The sequence below is a fragment of the Anser brachyrhynchus genome, assembly GCF_964034855.1.
Source record: "Anser brachyrhynchus genome assembly, chromosome: 3".
NCBI lineage: Eukaryota > Metazoa > Chordata > Aves > Anseriformes > Anatidae > Anser > Anser brachyrhynchus.
The window spans coordinates 60626234-60643078 of record NC_137696.1 but is presented as its reverse complement, the minus strand read 5'-3'; the positions used below and the strand labels follow the sequence as shown (position 1 = coordinate 60643078).

Below are 16845 nucleotides of genomic sequence, written 5' to 3'. Positions count from 1 at the left end.
ATTAAATATTTCAGAGTGATCTTGTTCACAAGTGGAAAATTAGATTCTTTGTTAGATTTCAAATCAGGAAAGAGCAATAACCAAAAAAAAGTAAGGCTATAACTTTTGTTTTGAAGTCAGAAAATTTTTATAGTCACAAAATATCTCCCTGCAGAAACTCTACGTTTACTTTATCATCTAAAAGAAATTATATTAGTATATGAAATTTAGGAAAAAAATGTGCAACCTCTGTGAAAACACAGGAGCCAGTGCCACTCTGGTTTATTGTGTGTGGCTAATTGTATCAGTCAAAGCAGTTATTTCAAATACTGAGAAACATTATACACTTTTAATAACTATTTCCATGTGGAGACAAAAGAATTTGAAGCAAGGCATTGAGTTTTTATGTCACATACTTCTATGAAAAGCAAAAGAGCAGGATTAAAGGGTTGGCTTCTGACACCATTCCCAGAGGCAGGAAGCAGAAGCAGGGCTACTCTTTACAGGGATTACAGTGTTAACCCAGTACGAGGAAATAATATCTCAGGTATCTGCCTCCTTAGGAAAAGATGCCAGCCTCTCCTGCTGACCTCCTGCTGCTCTGTGGAACAATCTCTGGTATTCACAAGAGCAAAGAGAGAAATCCCACTTGCTGTGAAAAACTTTGGCCACTGGACTATAAAGTCAATTCCTCTTTCTTTCTCAATAGTACAGATTCATTTCCAGACAAAGCAAACCAGCTTCAACAGATGAGTATTGTCACAAAAAAAATAATCTACAGGATGAAATCATTTCTACATCTACATGTAGAAATCCATCTACAGAGGAACTAGGCCTCTCCTGTATACTTATTAGATGAGCTATCTAACCACTGGACACTGAAGTAAGAAGGAGGAGTTGTGCCTTTCCTGCTGCCAATGTTTTTTTCCTCTGGTGTTTACTCTGTCTTGAATATTTAATTCCAGATGAAAAAACAAAAACATAAGCAACCTTGACTATACAAATGTTTTGGACCTGTAATGTGAAAAACGTATGCAGCAGAAATTAATCCAGTAAGCTTTCTCTGGAATTACTTCGGTTTAAGAGAACCAAAATCAGCTTGGTGTGTATATGTTAAGAGTAGCACAAATAGAAAATATTGTCAATTTAAATAACAGATTTCTGAGTGAAAAGGCAATATGAACAATTATCAAACTAGTTGTAGAATCAAGGTTCCAAGTGTATTGCTCTTCTAGACTCATGTCACGTCTGTTAGTTATATATGAGTCTAATTAACTTTCAATAGCCCATCATGTAACATCTAATTACTACTTTTTTTTTTTTTTTTTGCCAGCAGTTATTAACTGCAGTGGCAAAGGTTCGAAGAAGAAGTTTATTTTAATTTCAGACATCAACCTTAAATCCACATATTTTACAGGATCCGATCACTAACTTAGTCTAACCACAATTTGCTGTGTCTCTTTAATACTGAAGAGAAGTTTTAGTTAACACTTCTAACAGACAGTAAAACAAAACATTATTTTAGTTGAGTAAACTCAAGAAGTCTGAAAGAATATTTTTCTATCGATCATCACCTGTCTTCATTTACACTATTTTTGATATTCTTACCTTGGAGAGAGGGGCCCACAGAGTGCAGCACAGCAATTAGTAAAGATGTTGCCATAACTGTATGGATTATAGTTTTCTTTACCTCTTTTATTTGACCATGATCCTTTAATCTGAAGAGATATGAACAAGATGCATCACATGTAATACAATATGGAAAATGACAGAGGCAATTTAAGGGTTACCAAAGCAGCAGCATGGTGCTTACATCAGAGGCAGACCAGAGAAAACCCATGATTACACTTTCCTAACAGCTTTGGACCGTTATGAAAGCTGGAACCTAAAATCTTACAAGCAAGCACAGGCTTTACCTCAATAGATTTAGACAGCCCCAAATCTCAAAGGACAAATATACTCACAGCAGGAATTTCAGCATCTAAACATGTTTTGCATAATGGTCTAAGCTTAATTTTACAAATATTACAGACTGTTCTACAGAAGAGGTTTGACTGCAACATACCATTACAGCCAGCAATAGAGCACTTGTTTCCCATACCCTTGGGTAACTTCTCAAGCTGTCCAATACCACACAACATCATTTGCTCCTACAGCCCACAAATGGCTCTAAAATATTATGAAGTAATTGCAGTCATTACTGCCTTTTAGTACATACTATGCTTTCTTTTAGACAATCTTACTTTTCTGTTTGTGAGGTGCTTGAGAGCCTGGATAATATACCTTACTGTATTCAGCTGGAAATGTGTGCCTTAAATGAAGTTACAGAAGAGTTTACTTGAAATTCAGACATGTTACACTCCTACAGTTCCCTGCTCTCTGACTTTCAACAGTCCAAAAGAGATTTGAGGGCTCCTTGGTTGGGTACCTGATACAGAGGTACAATTAATTCCATGTCTGCTTGGTAAGTTTTTCCCGGTTGATTGGTATTTTTTTCAAGTTTATAATTGTAACTGTGACCTTAAAATAACAACAAAACACAGATTTGACAGTCCCAAAGATGCTACTTCTACATTCAAAAAATACCTATGAGAAAAGTACAACAGAAAATTACAGTAATTTTAAATTTGCAGTAATTTGTTAGATTATTTGCTCAGTTCCAACATGCTTTCTAACATTAGCTAACTAGCTTTATTTCCTTCTTTCATTCATTTCCTATTCCACCTGTTAGTGAGGGAAAGACACACCAAGCCTCCACACATAGTTAAATATAATTTCACACTGAAACAACAGAAACCTATGTGCAAAATAGGACAACTGTAGAAATGAGAAAGTTGACCTTTGAATTAATTACATACTCCTCACTAGAGGTTTTAGATCTTAGAGAAATAAAGATATTTCAAAGGAAAAATACGATAAAAGATGAAATTTTAATTTTGAGAATTCAGCGTTTTCTAACGTAAGTGAATTTTGAGTCAAATGGTATTTAGGACTCCAGGTAAAGAAAAATACTGAAAATTTAGTAATTTTCTACTGAATTGAAGCATATGAAATATACTAATTTGTCTTCTCTCTTCTGTACTACATTTCCTATTTCAAGATACAGGTCCTGGGGGTGTAAATCATAATGGATGCACTGTGTAACCACTACATCTTCAAGCCACAACTACAGTCCAAAAGAGTTCTTCTCATATTTTGAATCAAGCATGACCAAGTTACTTCCTTCTTTACTAGTCAGGCATTCACAAAACTATGCATCTATGAGTGGAGCGCTCTGAGAATTACAGAGAAAAACTGCATAGAATTAAAATTAGAGATCTCCTCATCACTACAATATAGAAACATGTATGTAGAAATATACTATGAACTTACATCTTCATTTGTTGTTTGATTGGAGCTGATCAAATACGTGTGAAAACCTGAGAGGCCTACAATGGACCATACAGAGAAAAAACACACCACAGCTTCCAACACAGTAATTGAAAGTCAAGGAAATATATGCAAATGAAAAAAAATATATATTAAATCCAATAACAAGCAGTTACAATCACAAAGTTCAGTGTAGGCAACTTCTAGTCCCCAGCTGTCTTGAGATCTTTAGGGCACTTCAAAGGGGTCAGCAAAAGCCAAACTCAGAAAAGCAAACCTATTGTCATTATGCTTTGGTGCACAGACCACTGAACACCACTGACACCAGCAAACGTTTAAGGGTCTGCACACTGAAAAAGGACCAACTACTGAGTGGTTCTGATCTCAGCTGCTGAAATTCAAACTTACACGTTCATTCTGTAATGTTATCACACTTCTTTTAAGATAGGTACATTGAGAAATAACAGTAAATAATACTTCTGATGGGCTGAGGGGAACATCAAATACAATATAGGTTTTCGAAGGCTAACTAAGTAGCAAAGACTGAGCAGATATGTTTGTAAAAATATTTAGCGTACAACGGGGATCTTGAGCAAGGACTATGGGCTCTAGATCTGTTCTCATAAAATACAAAGTCAGAAAGCTGCATCCCAGTTATATTTAGCTAACTGTCCCGTCTTTCTTCTGTTACTGTGGTTAAGATGCAGAACATGATGCTAACACTAGCATCAAAGTGCGTTAGTCCAACTAAAATACAAAATTCAGTTGCTCTCTCAACCCCCCCGGATATATAATAACTGAATACATTCTACTCTATAACTGTGGGGGTGTCCAAATGGCCCAGCCTTGGCAAATAGCCAGGACAATAACTGTTAAGCTTGTGAGCGTAAACAAAATCACGGAATGGTTTGCGTTGGAAGGGACCTCAAAGCCCACCCAGTTCCACCCCCCTGCCATGGGCAGGGACACCTCCCACCAGACCAGGTTGCCCAAGGCCCCATCCAGCCTGGCCTTGAGCACCTCCAGGGATGGGGCATCCACAGCTTCTCTGGGCAGCCTGTGCCAGGGCCTCACCACCCTCTGAGTGAAGAATTTCTTCCTTGTATCTAATCTCAACCTACCCTCCTTCAGTCTAAAATATCTAGCCCCTCTCCTGTTACTACAGGCTCTGGTAAAAAGTCTGTCATTCTTGTAGGCCCCCATTTAACTTTTGAAAGGCTGGAATAAAGTCTCCCAGAGCCCTCCCTTCTTCAGGATGAAGGACTCCAACTCTCTCAGCCTTAGTTAGGTTAGGCCTGAATACTTGGGGTAGGCTTGAATACTCAGAACTGTACAGTATTTGTCCAAAACTGACAGGAAGACTGGGAACCCCCAACTGATTGCTAGCTAATTATATGTCATCAGTGAATCAATAAGCTGCTTCAACCCTGGTTTGGTTTAAACTCCATGAACTGAATGGCTTTTCAATGCAAGAGTAACCTTTACCTTTTCTAATTTCTCCCAATGGGAACAATGCAAATGAAAAGCACAGAATTACCTTCCTAAATTTAGCATAAAAGTTAAAAACAAAAACAAAAACAAAAAAAACAGGCTATGCTATTAGATTGTTTAACTGTTTTTCATCTTGCATCTGTTACTCCTTTCATTCACTTTCAAACTGCTTCTGTTTTCACTCCTTACAAACTGCATAACCTGAAAGCCACAAAGAAGTAACTACGTTTTAATAGACTGTTATACTAAGAAAGTCAGTCAGCACCCAGTGTTGCATACTTATTACAGTTTATATAATTCCTTTAACTCTAAAGGAGTCATCATCTCAACAGCAAGACAACAAAGTAGCTTCTAAACTTCATATACTCAGGCAAAAAGAGCAAGTTCCTATGGAAGGTTTTATGGAAGGTTTCCTTCTTGCTTTTTTTTTTTTTAATCATTATTATTTTTTATTTTTATTTAGTTTCATTTACCTACAACAGCCATGAACGCAGAATACATTTGCTTCTAGAATGCTATTTTCTGCAACCCTTAAATAGTGGATTTTTTTAGGGAGCATGAATCAAAAGCAGAAAAGGTTTTGGTTGCTAGAAAAATTGATAGAATAAATCAGTTAGAACAAGACAATGCGAAAAGAATAAGATAAAAATAATCTGTATACTAACTGTATGCTAACCTTTAAAGAAGCCAGTTTCCAAGACAACAGTAATTCAAAATATTCCAGAACAAGGACACAGCCTTAAAAGATACAAATAACATTCTTACCACTGAAGCTATCAACAGAAGAGAAATATGACAGCTCCTCACCATTATACAGAGACACAGGCTGGAAAATACATGGATGGACATAATTAATTGCAATAAAATATCCTAATATTAGTTAACAGTGAAGAGTCTTGTACTGCATGTCTGCTCTGACCTAATGAATTGGGAAATACATGAACTGTCTGTACAATTTTAAAGTGGTTTAAAAACCAGAAAAGAGCTGTTTGCTTTATGACCCAATCTGTTTCAACAGCAGCCAAATGACTGAAGTGCACTGCTGAGCAGCATGTTCTGACTACTCTGTCATCTCCTCTTCAAACCATGTGGAGAATCAAACCAACACAAGCTAGGAAATTACTCTCAGTTGGCTGTGCAACAGCTATAGCTTAAAGCAAGGAGAATAACTGAGAATGGCTAAGGAAGCAGATTGCTGTTAGCAGGCAGTTCAGAAGGTGTAAAACAGCCCTCCAAAAGTGGACACAGTACAAGTCCACCTAATTGGGCTTTGAGAGGGTAGATATCATAAGAAGGACTGTAGATGAGCACTGCTCAGTAGAATCTACACACCAAGACCAAGAGGATGAATCACTTGGTCAGAAGAGGAACCTGAGAAGGAGGGATGCTCTCTGCAACCTCATCAGCAGAATGAGCACAGCAGTAACAAGATGTTTCTTGCCATGATTACACTCCAGAGGGTCAAAATACAAAAGTTAGTTTCCTACTGACAGAAAAGGGAATTCCTCAGACTTCTTTTTGGATCTTGGTTTGAGGAACTGGAAGATCTCTAGAGCAGGTGTTTTTATGTTAGCTTAGCATGACTGAGTCTGTTAAATAAAAATCCAATACAAAAAAAAGCAATATTCTCAATATAAAGCATAGCTTTTTAGCATAACATGGTATCTTGCACAGGCTTTTTAGCAATACAGACATGAAGCGTTCTCCGTGTCTGAATGAACTGATGCAACATTCCCAATACCATTCAGACAATTTAATTTTTTACTGCTCTGAATTGTAACCAAGCTATTAAATTGTCCAATGTGTCACTATCAAACCAGGCCATTTCAACAAGATTGACTACAGAGCCTGTCAAATTGGCACATCCCTGAATGCAAATTATGAACAAGCAGTCTATTGTTCCTGTACAAGGGTCCTCAAATGCACAGTCAATTACCTTTTGATTTAAGGACAATTGAAAGCTATTCTTGTTTGAACAAAGTATGAAAGAATAATCTTTTGTAAGAAGTAATTGTAATAGTTTTATTTGGAAGCTACTGTTGCGCTTCTTAGAATAGTTTGTTTGTGGTTTGTAAAATTATTTGCACACTAAGAAAATTTAAACACTGGTTTTGCTTAAAAGGGAGTTTGCAGCTCGTGGGCTCTACCTAACAAACACACATTAAAGAAAATCATATCTACAGAATTTGTAGAATTTGACACTTGGAAAACCTACCTGGAAAGAGTGGTTTGCCTTTATATACAGCTACAAATGACTGAGCAAACAGGATGGGAGTTTCTTTTCATCTACTGTCAAAAAGAGAAAACTTTATGATGTGCAGTGTCCAGAAGAAGTTTTCTTGGCAGGAGTATGGAAAAGAATTATTTTTATAATAGCTTTATGAGAGGTGCAAACTGCTTATTCTGACATAAACCATTCAAAACACATCCATAAGAAGTGCGAAGGTTACAGTCTGTACAGAAATGTAAGGAAGAAATTAAAGAGAATTTCTGTCAGCTTCCCATTTTTCTGTTATGTTAGCTGCTTTCAGGTAGGATCAGGAAGATCCTTTTCCATTCTCACTTAGTGGAAAATACACAAAAAGCTCCCATGAAATGATAAATAGAACACTGGGCATTTAGAGAATAGTAGTCCCCCAGTATGCATCTGCTTACTTCTATGTAACTTAACAGAAGTTGACACTTGAAAGTGACTTCCCTAAAAACAGTAAGTCAATGTAAAAATACTTCTAGGAATTGAACTCTTCAGAGACAGTTGTTTCACAATCTATTTTTTCTATTCTGACAAGAATCAGCCATTTCAGATATTTTTTTACCGTAAGAGCAGAAGAATCTTTTGATATTTCAAATGAAACCACAGCATGGGCATAATGTGAAATATATTCATGAATTCCATCACAAATACATGGAACATATTTCCCTCACACATGAAAACTACAGACCTTTGTGAAGGGTACTGCTTGCAAAAGATGATGAAAAAGAAAAACCCAGACTAGTCCCTTTGCTACCTCTAACATGTGGTGAGAAATCCTGTTGTGCAAGAAGTGATGAAATCATTAATTGATAAAATCCCAAATGTACATATCCAACAAAAGCAACAAAACAAAAACACATCCCAGATGTTACTTTACAATAAGATCTAAAACCTGTTTCAATGAAAGGATATCTTGCAGGACTGTCCTTGAGGGCATTGAGGAACCCTGTTTGTTGAGAACCTGTAGGAACAGAACCCAAATTACCAACTCAGTAAGAAATTGGACTACAGGCTGTTTTCACCATAGTGCATACACAGTATTTGAAGAACAACTGAATAATTGTAGTTTAGGGTTTACTAATGTGAATCCAAGATTATGTTATTCAGCAGCAACAAATCAGAAAAAAAACTTGTGTATGTTATCAGGTCTAACATCTGCAGAATATTTTCTCAGTAATACCAAATTGATGCATGCATACTTTCCTTTGAATAAGATTTCTGATTATCCCTGTTTTTTTCAGATCTAATATGGAAACAAAAAATTGTAAGCTAATTCTTTAATTTTGGAATACCAGTTTTCAAAAGCAGCCTCTTGACTTGGAAAATTTACAGCAAAAACCCAGATTCTCAGCTTTCCCTCCTTTATTCTGGAAACAGACAAAGTTCTCTAGACTATAATTCTGCTCCTACTGCACCTGTGTAGACATTTCTTTTTATGCACCCCCCCTTTTAGTAGGTGCTAATTGCCTCTGGAAAATAAAAGATATCTACTAGCTGAAAAGAGCTCCAGAACAGCATGCTCCAATGATCTGGAGATGGAGAGTTCAGTTCCACAACCGTGAGATATTTATCAAAAAGGGCAATTTGACTGCTGGCTGATACATATGCAGCAAGTGAATTTGTCTGTAGAAATTGATTCAGTGTCACATAAGACACATACTTGTTGCGTTTTAGTGTGCAATTTAAATTATATAAATGCATCAAGTTGAAAGTATTTCCCATTAGCTAAATCCATCTGAAGGTTTGTCTGAGGAGAGCAGAATCCTGATTAATCAAGATGTCTTTCAAAGAAAAGAGAAAAGAGTGTATATCCTGATATCTGACCTGTGAAGTCAATTTTTCTGTTTATCGTTAAAAACGGAATGTTACTTACCTTGTATTTTGAGTCTTTTCAGACTCTCATCACTTGGTCTTAGCCTCAAGGCACAAGACTAGTGGAACTTTCCCCTAGCTTCTTACTATTTTTAGGATCCTTAATGGCAATGGCAGCAGGTAGTTGTGATCTCTATTCCCTACTGCTGGTCACTTACAAGCAGTTCCCAGCGTATCAGAAGGGGAAGTTTCCTCGCTCCAACATACAGCTGAAGTACTGATACCTCATACAAAGATGAAAAACTGAAGACATACTAGTATTGAAAATGTTTTAGGCTTGGGGAGATGGAAGAAAATCTTGCAAGACAATACCTTTCAATTAGCTGACTTACAAAGTCTATTTATTATCTTTAATACTAATATGTGCAAAGATTCTTAATCCTGAAAAGGGCAAATTTCCAAGGGATGTCTTGAAAATAACGCCACAGAAAACAAGAAGTTTGCTGCATCTCATTACCACATGGGTTTACCAAAAAATTATTAAAGTGGCAGCATGTAAGACTTATAAAAAAAATTACACAGATTTCAACAACTTGTCTATATCAAGAGATATTTAAAATAAAATATGTTTCCTATGTAATCAACAAGGTCAGAGAAGGAACTTCTCTATTAGGATGAACTATGAGAGATTAAAAAAAAACAAACACAAATGCCTTCAAGTTGCTTGTAAACATCCCTCAGCCCCTTCTCAAAAGGATATTCTCCAAAGGCATTCAGCCCAATACGGGCTGAATATTTTTTTGATACAGTCAAGAATATATTAGATAAATTTGAATGCTGAACTTGAAGCTCAAATGTAGTAAACATCAATGAAATACTCACAGTTCATACCTGCTCCCATTGCCTTTGAGGACCAGTCTTTAGAATTATGGACATTTTTGCTGTCTCATCCAAGGCAGATAAACCTCCACAGTGAGAATGTTTTACAGCTGATACACTTAGACAAGTTAGCACTTAACATTTACTGTATGTTACCTCTAACACCTATACAAAGCTGAAGTTCTTCTCAGCCACACAGAGGCAAAATTAATCTCTCTGATCTTTGTCTAATTCACACTTAGAATTAGATATGCATGCTGTGAAGTAAAAATCCACTAGATAAATCAACATGATATACAAAATATGAAATACTGGCATAATATTGGTAATTCTTATGCTGAAAACTGCAAAAAAAAAGCATTGTAGTTTTTGTGAAATAAAGGTAGATTAGCTTCAAAAGTAGCTTTATATTGTCAGACCAATTGTTTTCAACTACTGAACTTTAACAAAGGTGACAAAAAACATGCTGATGCCTTAACTGTAAAAGGTATGCAAATACATGCACATGTATGCCCAAATAAATTTTGAGTATTAACAGAAAGTGTTCTCTTTCCAATAATTACTTTTCCCTTTTAAACAATTAGGTAGTTTTTTCCTCGTCTCTTTAAACTGACATTAGAAAGGCCTTATCTGGCAGCGAGAACAACTTGCTGATCCAGACTCTCCAAAATCACTGCCCCTAGCTCTAGTGCTGCATTTCTGAACTGTGTGACAGCCACTCAGTACTTTTGCCCTTCTTTTGTGAAGCACGAACAAGAGTAGTAGTTGTGTTTTTCAAACTATAAACTTTCATCCCTTCACAGCGTAAATTATTTAGGAAATTAAACATAATCTGGCATATTTTTCAGTAAAGCATTCTCTAAATATTGCCATTATCAGGTTAGCTCTATAAATGTGTTATAAACCAGAATTATTACTTCTATCAGGCTTCCATTGTAACACAGAATATAAAGAAATGAAAAGATCACATTTCCAAAATGACTGAGGAAATACTGTTCAAGGCAATATCCTATATAATTAGTGAAATATTTTAATGCGTCCTAATGAAAATGGGTTAAAACCCCTTACTATATACAAAAGGACTTCTTTTTATGACAGTTCATAACCTATCACCACAGATTAGATCATCATCATACAGGAGCTAACACAATTTGTTATGTGTTAAAACGACAAAAAAAAAAACAAAATAACAAAAATGAACACCCCAAAGTCTGGGAAATATCTTCTTTAAACCAAATTCACAATACAAATAAAAATCAATCTCAAACTCATCAATATTCATCTACCTATAGCTTATCTGATTCACTCCATTATAAATTGGCCATTCTCAGAATGTCATGCAAATGAAAGTAACATGTTAAAAATAGGGTAAAGGAAGATGTAAAACTGAACAGTGAACAAAAAAGTGTAAAATAGGTCAAAACTAGTTTCTAGTAGTTTACCTTTTTGTTTGGATGACAATTGACCTATACTTAAACAAAAAAAAGTTCTTGGGAAAATGATGCTAACTGTATACTTAGACATGCAGTATATGTGCTGCTTTTCCAATAAACCGTCTATAAAACTACAAAAAAGATCAGAAAATTAACACTCTATTAAGGTAACGCCAGTGCTAGATCAATGACTACCATGACCAGGGTCTGCTACAGACCAGAGTGGGAGTCACTGGGGGTTGTGAAGCTTCAGAGGAAAGGCAAATAAATAAATAAATAAACAAACCCTGAATGATCAAAAGATTAACTTAAAAGTAAAAAACTCAAGTAAATGGCTACATACGTAATCTGATTTCACCAGCATACTTACGAAGGATGACGTGGGTGATAACGAATGCAAATATAAAGACTGTCAGAAAGGACAGAGATAAAATAAACATATAAAAAAATCTGTAGTTTCTTTTCCCCACACAGTTGCCTACCCAGGGACAGTGGTGATCAAACCGTTCTGAAATGAGAGGCAGAAGAAAAAAATGGAAAACAATTAATAAAATGCTGTTTACTTGGAAAAAAGCTCTCTGAATACTTTATTAAAACTCACGATTTAATTGGCATTTGCAACTAGCCCCAGAGAAATTCTTACTTAGAAGGGAAAAAGAAAAGAAAAAAGGAATATTTTAATGAAAACTTACAGCTCTTGAATAAATTAAAGCATGACTGAGGTGAGCTCCCATTGAACTTGCAGCATTATTATGATAAATTGTGCAGTCAGACCAAAAAGCTTGTATTTATCCACTGTTACATGGAGCAGTACCAACTCAATTGCATTTTTTCAAAGCAAGGATATTTTCTTCCAGTGACTTTCCTACTCAGAATTAGTTTTCGTATTTACATCTGTCACGATGACATCTGACTTTTATGCCCACTACCATCCCATCCATTAATTACGGCATATGAAATATTCACACCCTCCCACTTTTTTTTTTTAAATGTTTTACTCAAAGTATTTTCCATTCCAGACCACCTATTTTTCAACTAAGAGTTGACGCTGCCTTACAAACCCATTCAGAACAGTAAAACCATTCACACAAACCATTTTTCAAGCATTAAGATTTAGGCAGCCTTGTAAAATTTGCTTATACTTTTCTTTACTAAACTGAACCCTTTCCCTTTATTTCCCCGAGAGGTTAACGTGTTAATGGGACAGGAAGACGCCAGGGCAGTTCAGTATCGAGCGTCCCAAACACCAGTGCTGGAAAACAGCAGTGGGACCAGTGAGCCCTGCAGCTCCAGGCAGCCGGGAACCTCCTCGTCCCAAAACTCTGGGTAATGAAAATGGAGCGATTGTCAGGAAACAAAAGGGCCTTTCGTAACTGGAGAGATTACACTGCCATAATGTCAGAATTTTAAATTTCTAATCAAATCCAAGATCATAACACATGACAGATGCTCTCATGCTGACTGACTCTCACCCTCTGATCCTCATCCAAACCCTGTTTTGTTTTCTGTGACTTTTATGCTTCCATTGACGTACAATATCAAACTATTTGTAATTGCACAGGAAAGGCAAGCTATAAATTTGAAGTCCTTAAGCTCTATGTTAAAAAGGCACATCTGTTCAAACACACCAGTTTATTTTAACTATGGCTTTATGTTAAAGACCTACATGGGAGGTTTTCCTTGAAGGATGTATTTAGGATTATCTCCATTTAGGAAAAAAAGACATCAAAACAACAGGCACAACAGATTTCTGAGTTCACCAGACTTTCAGGTTTTTTAATGGTTTTGTGTAACAGATGTTTGGACCACATGTTTCTGCCATAAATCTGTTTCAAATTCCAGTGGGGCTATTCAAGGTGAAGTTGCTGAACTTACTTAGGATAAGGCTTCAGAAACACTTTGATTTAGAGAGACTGCTAAGAATACCAAGAACTAAATACCTCCAATATCTAAGAGTCGGCAATTTATTCAGTGGAATACACTGTTATTTCCAAAATAAGTAGCCACTACATTTCAGTAGTGCTGATTTTTACATTTGTGCTTCTGAATGAGTCCTTATTGTCTGATAAACACTTTACTTCATTTAACGAGTACCTAACATAACACATGAGCAAATACTACCACAAAGAAAAATACAGTTATAGAGACTTCTAAAAGTATAATCCCAGGGTACTTTTGCACCCTAGTGCTTCAGGAAAAATAAAAAAAAATCACGACATGTCTTTAGAAAATTAATTCCATACATTCACATTAATTCTCTTCTATGCTCACACACTAGGAATCAACGAATTCTACTGACATAAAGCTCAGTTTCTAGCTGTGAAACAATATTTAAATATATGTATGTGTTTGATAGATGCAGATAAATGCACACATACAAGCACACACCTATGCAAATACACACACCTATATGGAGGCGCATACACATAAACATATACTTAGTAATAGAGACGTATTTTGACTTACTCGCCCCTCCTCTCTATTTCTGTCTTCAAATTTTTTTGGTAAGCTGAAGGCTCTGATTGCTCAGTAAACACCTTGCTCAAATTGTGGAGTCAAGTAACTACCTAGTATATTTATAAAGCAGAAATGTACAGTAAAGGCTAGTTGAAAAAAAATCACTACAGTGCTAAATGTGAAACAAGTCTAACAAAGCAAGGGAAGTACTAGAGGATTTATGTGAGTTATGAATAAACCAGGCCTCATTTTTCCCAGACAGTCATAAAATACAAAGGGATGTGACATTTATGCTATAATGCCACAAAATAGTATCTTAAATAGCAAGGGATTAGAAAACAGCCAATCCTGGCAAAATGAGCAGACACATACTAAGCAGAAACTCCTAGCACTGTTGAGAAATATGAACTCTCTTAAGACTAGAGCTCTTTCTTCTTCCTTGCAGAAAGTACTATCTTAATAAGTATCAATGAAGAAATAAAGTATCATCAAGTTCCCCTCCAGAAGCCTGCAAACTGAACAAACAACAATTTGGAAAAGGAAGCTTTTGCCTTTGGTCTGGACAATGCAGGTAACAAAAATTAAGATTCACCTTCATTGAGAAATGAGAAAAATACCAATGCTGAGAGAAGCTGGGAATTCTGGCCCTTGTGAACCAAAAATGCTGGGCAAATACAAATGCAACTGATTCATGTTATGAAGAATCATGGACTGTTTGGAGGTGATGGTTGTGGTTTTGGTTTGAATTTATAAAGTATCCTGGCATAGTTGCTGTATTTATACACTTAATGCCAAACTTAATGTAAAAATGTTTACAGCAAATGAAAAAAATCAAAATACTGCTAATACAAGCTCTTGTTAATAGAAAGTATATTAGAACTTAATGAGGAAAGGAGCTACAAGGTCTGGAGTTTGTCTATGGAAGCATCTCAGGGCCAAAGCAGCTTTGACAGATCATCATCATGCATTCAATTTTAAGCGAATAAGCCAGGTATCTGCTTCAGGATGTGGTATGGTGTTACAGCCGTAACGACCTAATAGAGAACTACTGAGAAAGACAGCCCTGCTTCTCCTCTTCTAGAAATCCTGTGAACAACCTCTTGTCTCTGTGTTCTCCTTCCACAGACCAAGACTGGTGCATGTTTTACCTTGTGGGGGCCTGGTTCACAACGTCAGACTGTCTTAAAACTAGGGTTGATTTTCTGTTGCTTAGCTCCCCAAACCAGCTCATCCCAGTATCAGACAAACACCGAAGCTGACACAAGTGAAGACGAAAGAACACACTGCCAGAGAAGGGATGACCCTTTCTGAACCAGCTCAGTGTTAATTCAGCTCAGCTCTAACATCAGCCTTACTACTGGCTAACACTTGCCAGGACCGCAGGAGAAATTCAGTTTTAATGAACTTTTCAGAGTCTGAGAACAAAAGCAGATGTAAACAAAAAGACTGAAAAAAATGTGTGAACAGTTTATAAGGTGAAGGATCAATGAAAAAAGGAGACAGGTAAATGGAGACTAAAATTGTTGCTGTAAAGACCACAGAAAACCAAAGATGTAAGAAATCTCAAGAGATGTCAGCAAACCTCCAACAGTGACTTTATTTTACCAGTTTGTCCCAAGTGATCTACCTTGGAATTTGGCTAACTACTTAGGCTAACCAGCACCTTCGTAACTAAAGCCCAAGTGTGAGGCCTCACAGGATAACTGAGCCAACCTAAAAGCTCAGTAGCAGTGAAAGAGGTGGTCCCGTGCTGCCCTTCCTGTCACCTCATCCCACTTCCTTCTTTCATTGTCTAAGCTGCTGCTGAGTCAGCTCAGTTCACCGAACTGGCAGGAAAGAAAAAAAGGAAATTATTCTGTTGGCTGCTCAGTGAGTAAAACTGGCTTACCAGCGGCTGTGTTAGTAAGGGCTGCCTGAATGGGCACAAAGGCGAGAATCACATGAGAGGGGGAAGGAAGGAGGACGTTCAGATGGTGTTGCCCTAGAAGTGGTGAGCTGTCGGCAGGACCCAGCGGTCTCATTAAAACTCACCCAGTGATATATGGGATTGGGACCACATAGAAGAACACACAAGTTACATCATGCTTTAGACACTTCTCTCACTTTTTAACTTCCCTGAAACATTTAGATCTGATAACTTGCTTAAGAAACATTAACTGCTGAATATCACAGATAAAACCAAAAATGATAACATCTCCCATTTTAATAAGCAATGGAGCGTTTGGGCCTTATAGACGCAGAGCGTTTCCTTTAGAAGCCACATGGAAGCTTGTTCCTTGATGCTCAGAAGCAGAGAGCCAAACCTCCGCTTTTCCACAGCACAGCATGGAGACTCCTTAAGTTCTTAAATGCTCAGCTTCCACTTTTCAATCCCTGAGCTCCAGGAAACCATGTACAAAATGACTCTAAAGCTTTCTTCCTTCTTTCAAAGCACTCAGTAAAAGCTTTCTAACTTACCAAGAACAAAAAAGTGTTTTTACACAGAAATTTTACAGGCCAGCCTAGTCCTTGCAGCTTTTGTTGTCTGGATGCATTGTGATTTCAGAAACGTTTATTATTATTTATGAACTGCTTCCTTTTGCCTTTGCTCGACTGGATCCCTGCACACCAACGTATGTTTTCTGAAGCTTAATGTGAAGGCAGGTCTAAGGAAGACAAAAGGCCTGCAGGTACAATTTGACATTAAATTGCAGATTCCAGTGAGCACAAGTCAGAATTCACTTGGCAATTCCCCCATTTCATTCAATTAAAGCATTGCATAGCAAAGACACAAACCTAAGGCATTCACTTAATGTTTACTGTGCTTTGTTTAGCACATGAAAACATGCACCCTAGGATGGGGAAGAGTCAACAGCCCGCTATTCAAATTTTGTGACAGTCAAACTCACATTCCTACTCAAGTAACCAAGACAGCTCTAACTGAAATTACTTTTGATAGTAGCAGGACAAGATAGGACCACGAGATCCTTTGTTCTGGATGCACACTGAGCAATTATGTAGAGATACCAACACATCTGCACATATTTATTATAATGACAATTAAAGCTCTTTGTAGAACTATGATGTCATGATATGACCACATCTATTTATGCTTCTTGACTTAGTATTTTGTATGACAAAAGGGTATTTTCAGAATTTGGTTGCTCTTGAAATGCTAAGGAACACAAACGA

At 36.8% G+C, this 16845-nt stretch overlaps 1 protein-coding gene across 4 annotated transcripts in view; it reads right to left on the bottom strand.

Annotated features, from left to right (window-relative positions):
* Positions 1 to 16845, bottom strand: part of ZDHHC14 (zDHHC palmitoyltransferase 14) — a 108375-nt gene that overhangs the window by 12119 nt on the left and 79411 nt on the right. For all 4 annotated transcript variants that reach the window (XM_080587036.1, XM_080587038.1, XM_080587037.1 and 1 more), the window contains exons 4-7: positions 11588 to 11725; positions 8006 to 8054; positions 3352 to 3454; positions 1588 to 1697 (exon numbers count right to left, since the gene is read on the bottom strand). In XM_080587036.1, the coding sequence (XP_080443162.1) occupies positions 1588 to 1697; positions 3352 to 3454; positions 8006 to 8054; positions 11588 to 11725 (400 nt within the window). The remainder of the gene's footprint in view (positions 1 to 1587; positions 1698 to 3351; positions 3455 to 8005; positions 8055 to 11587; positions 11726 to 16845) is intronic.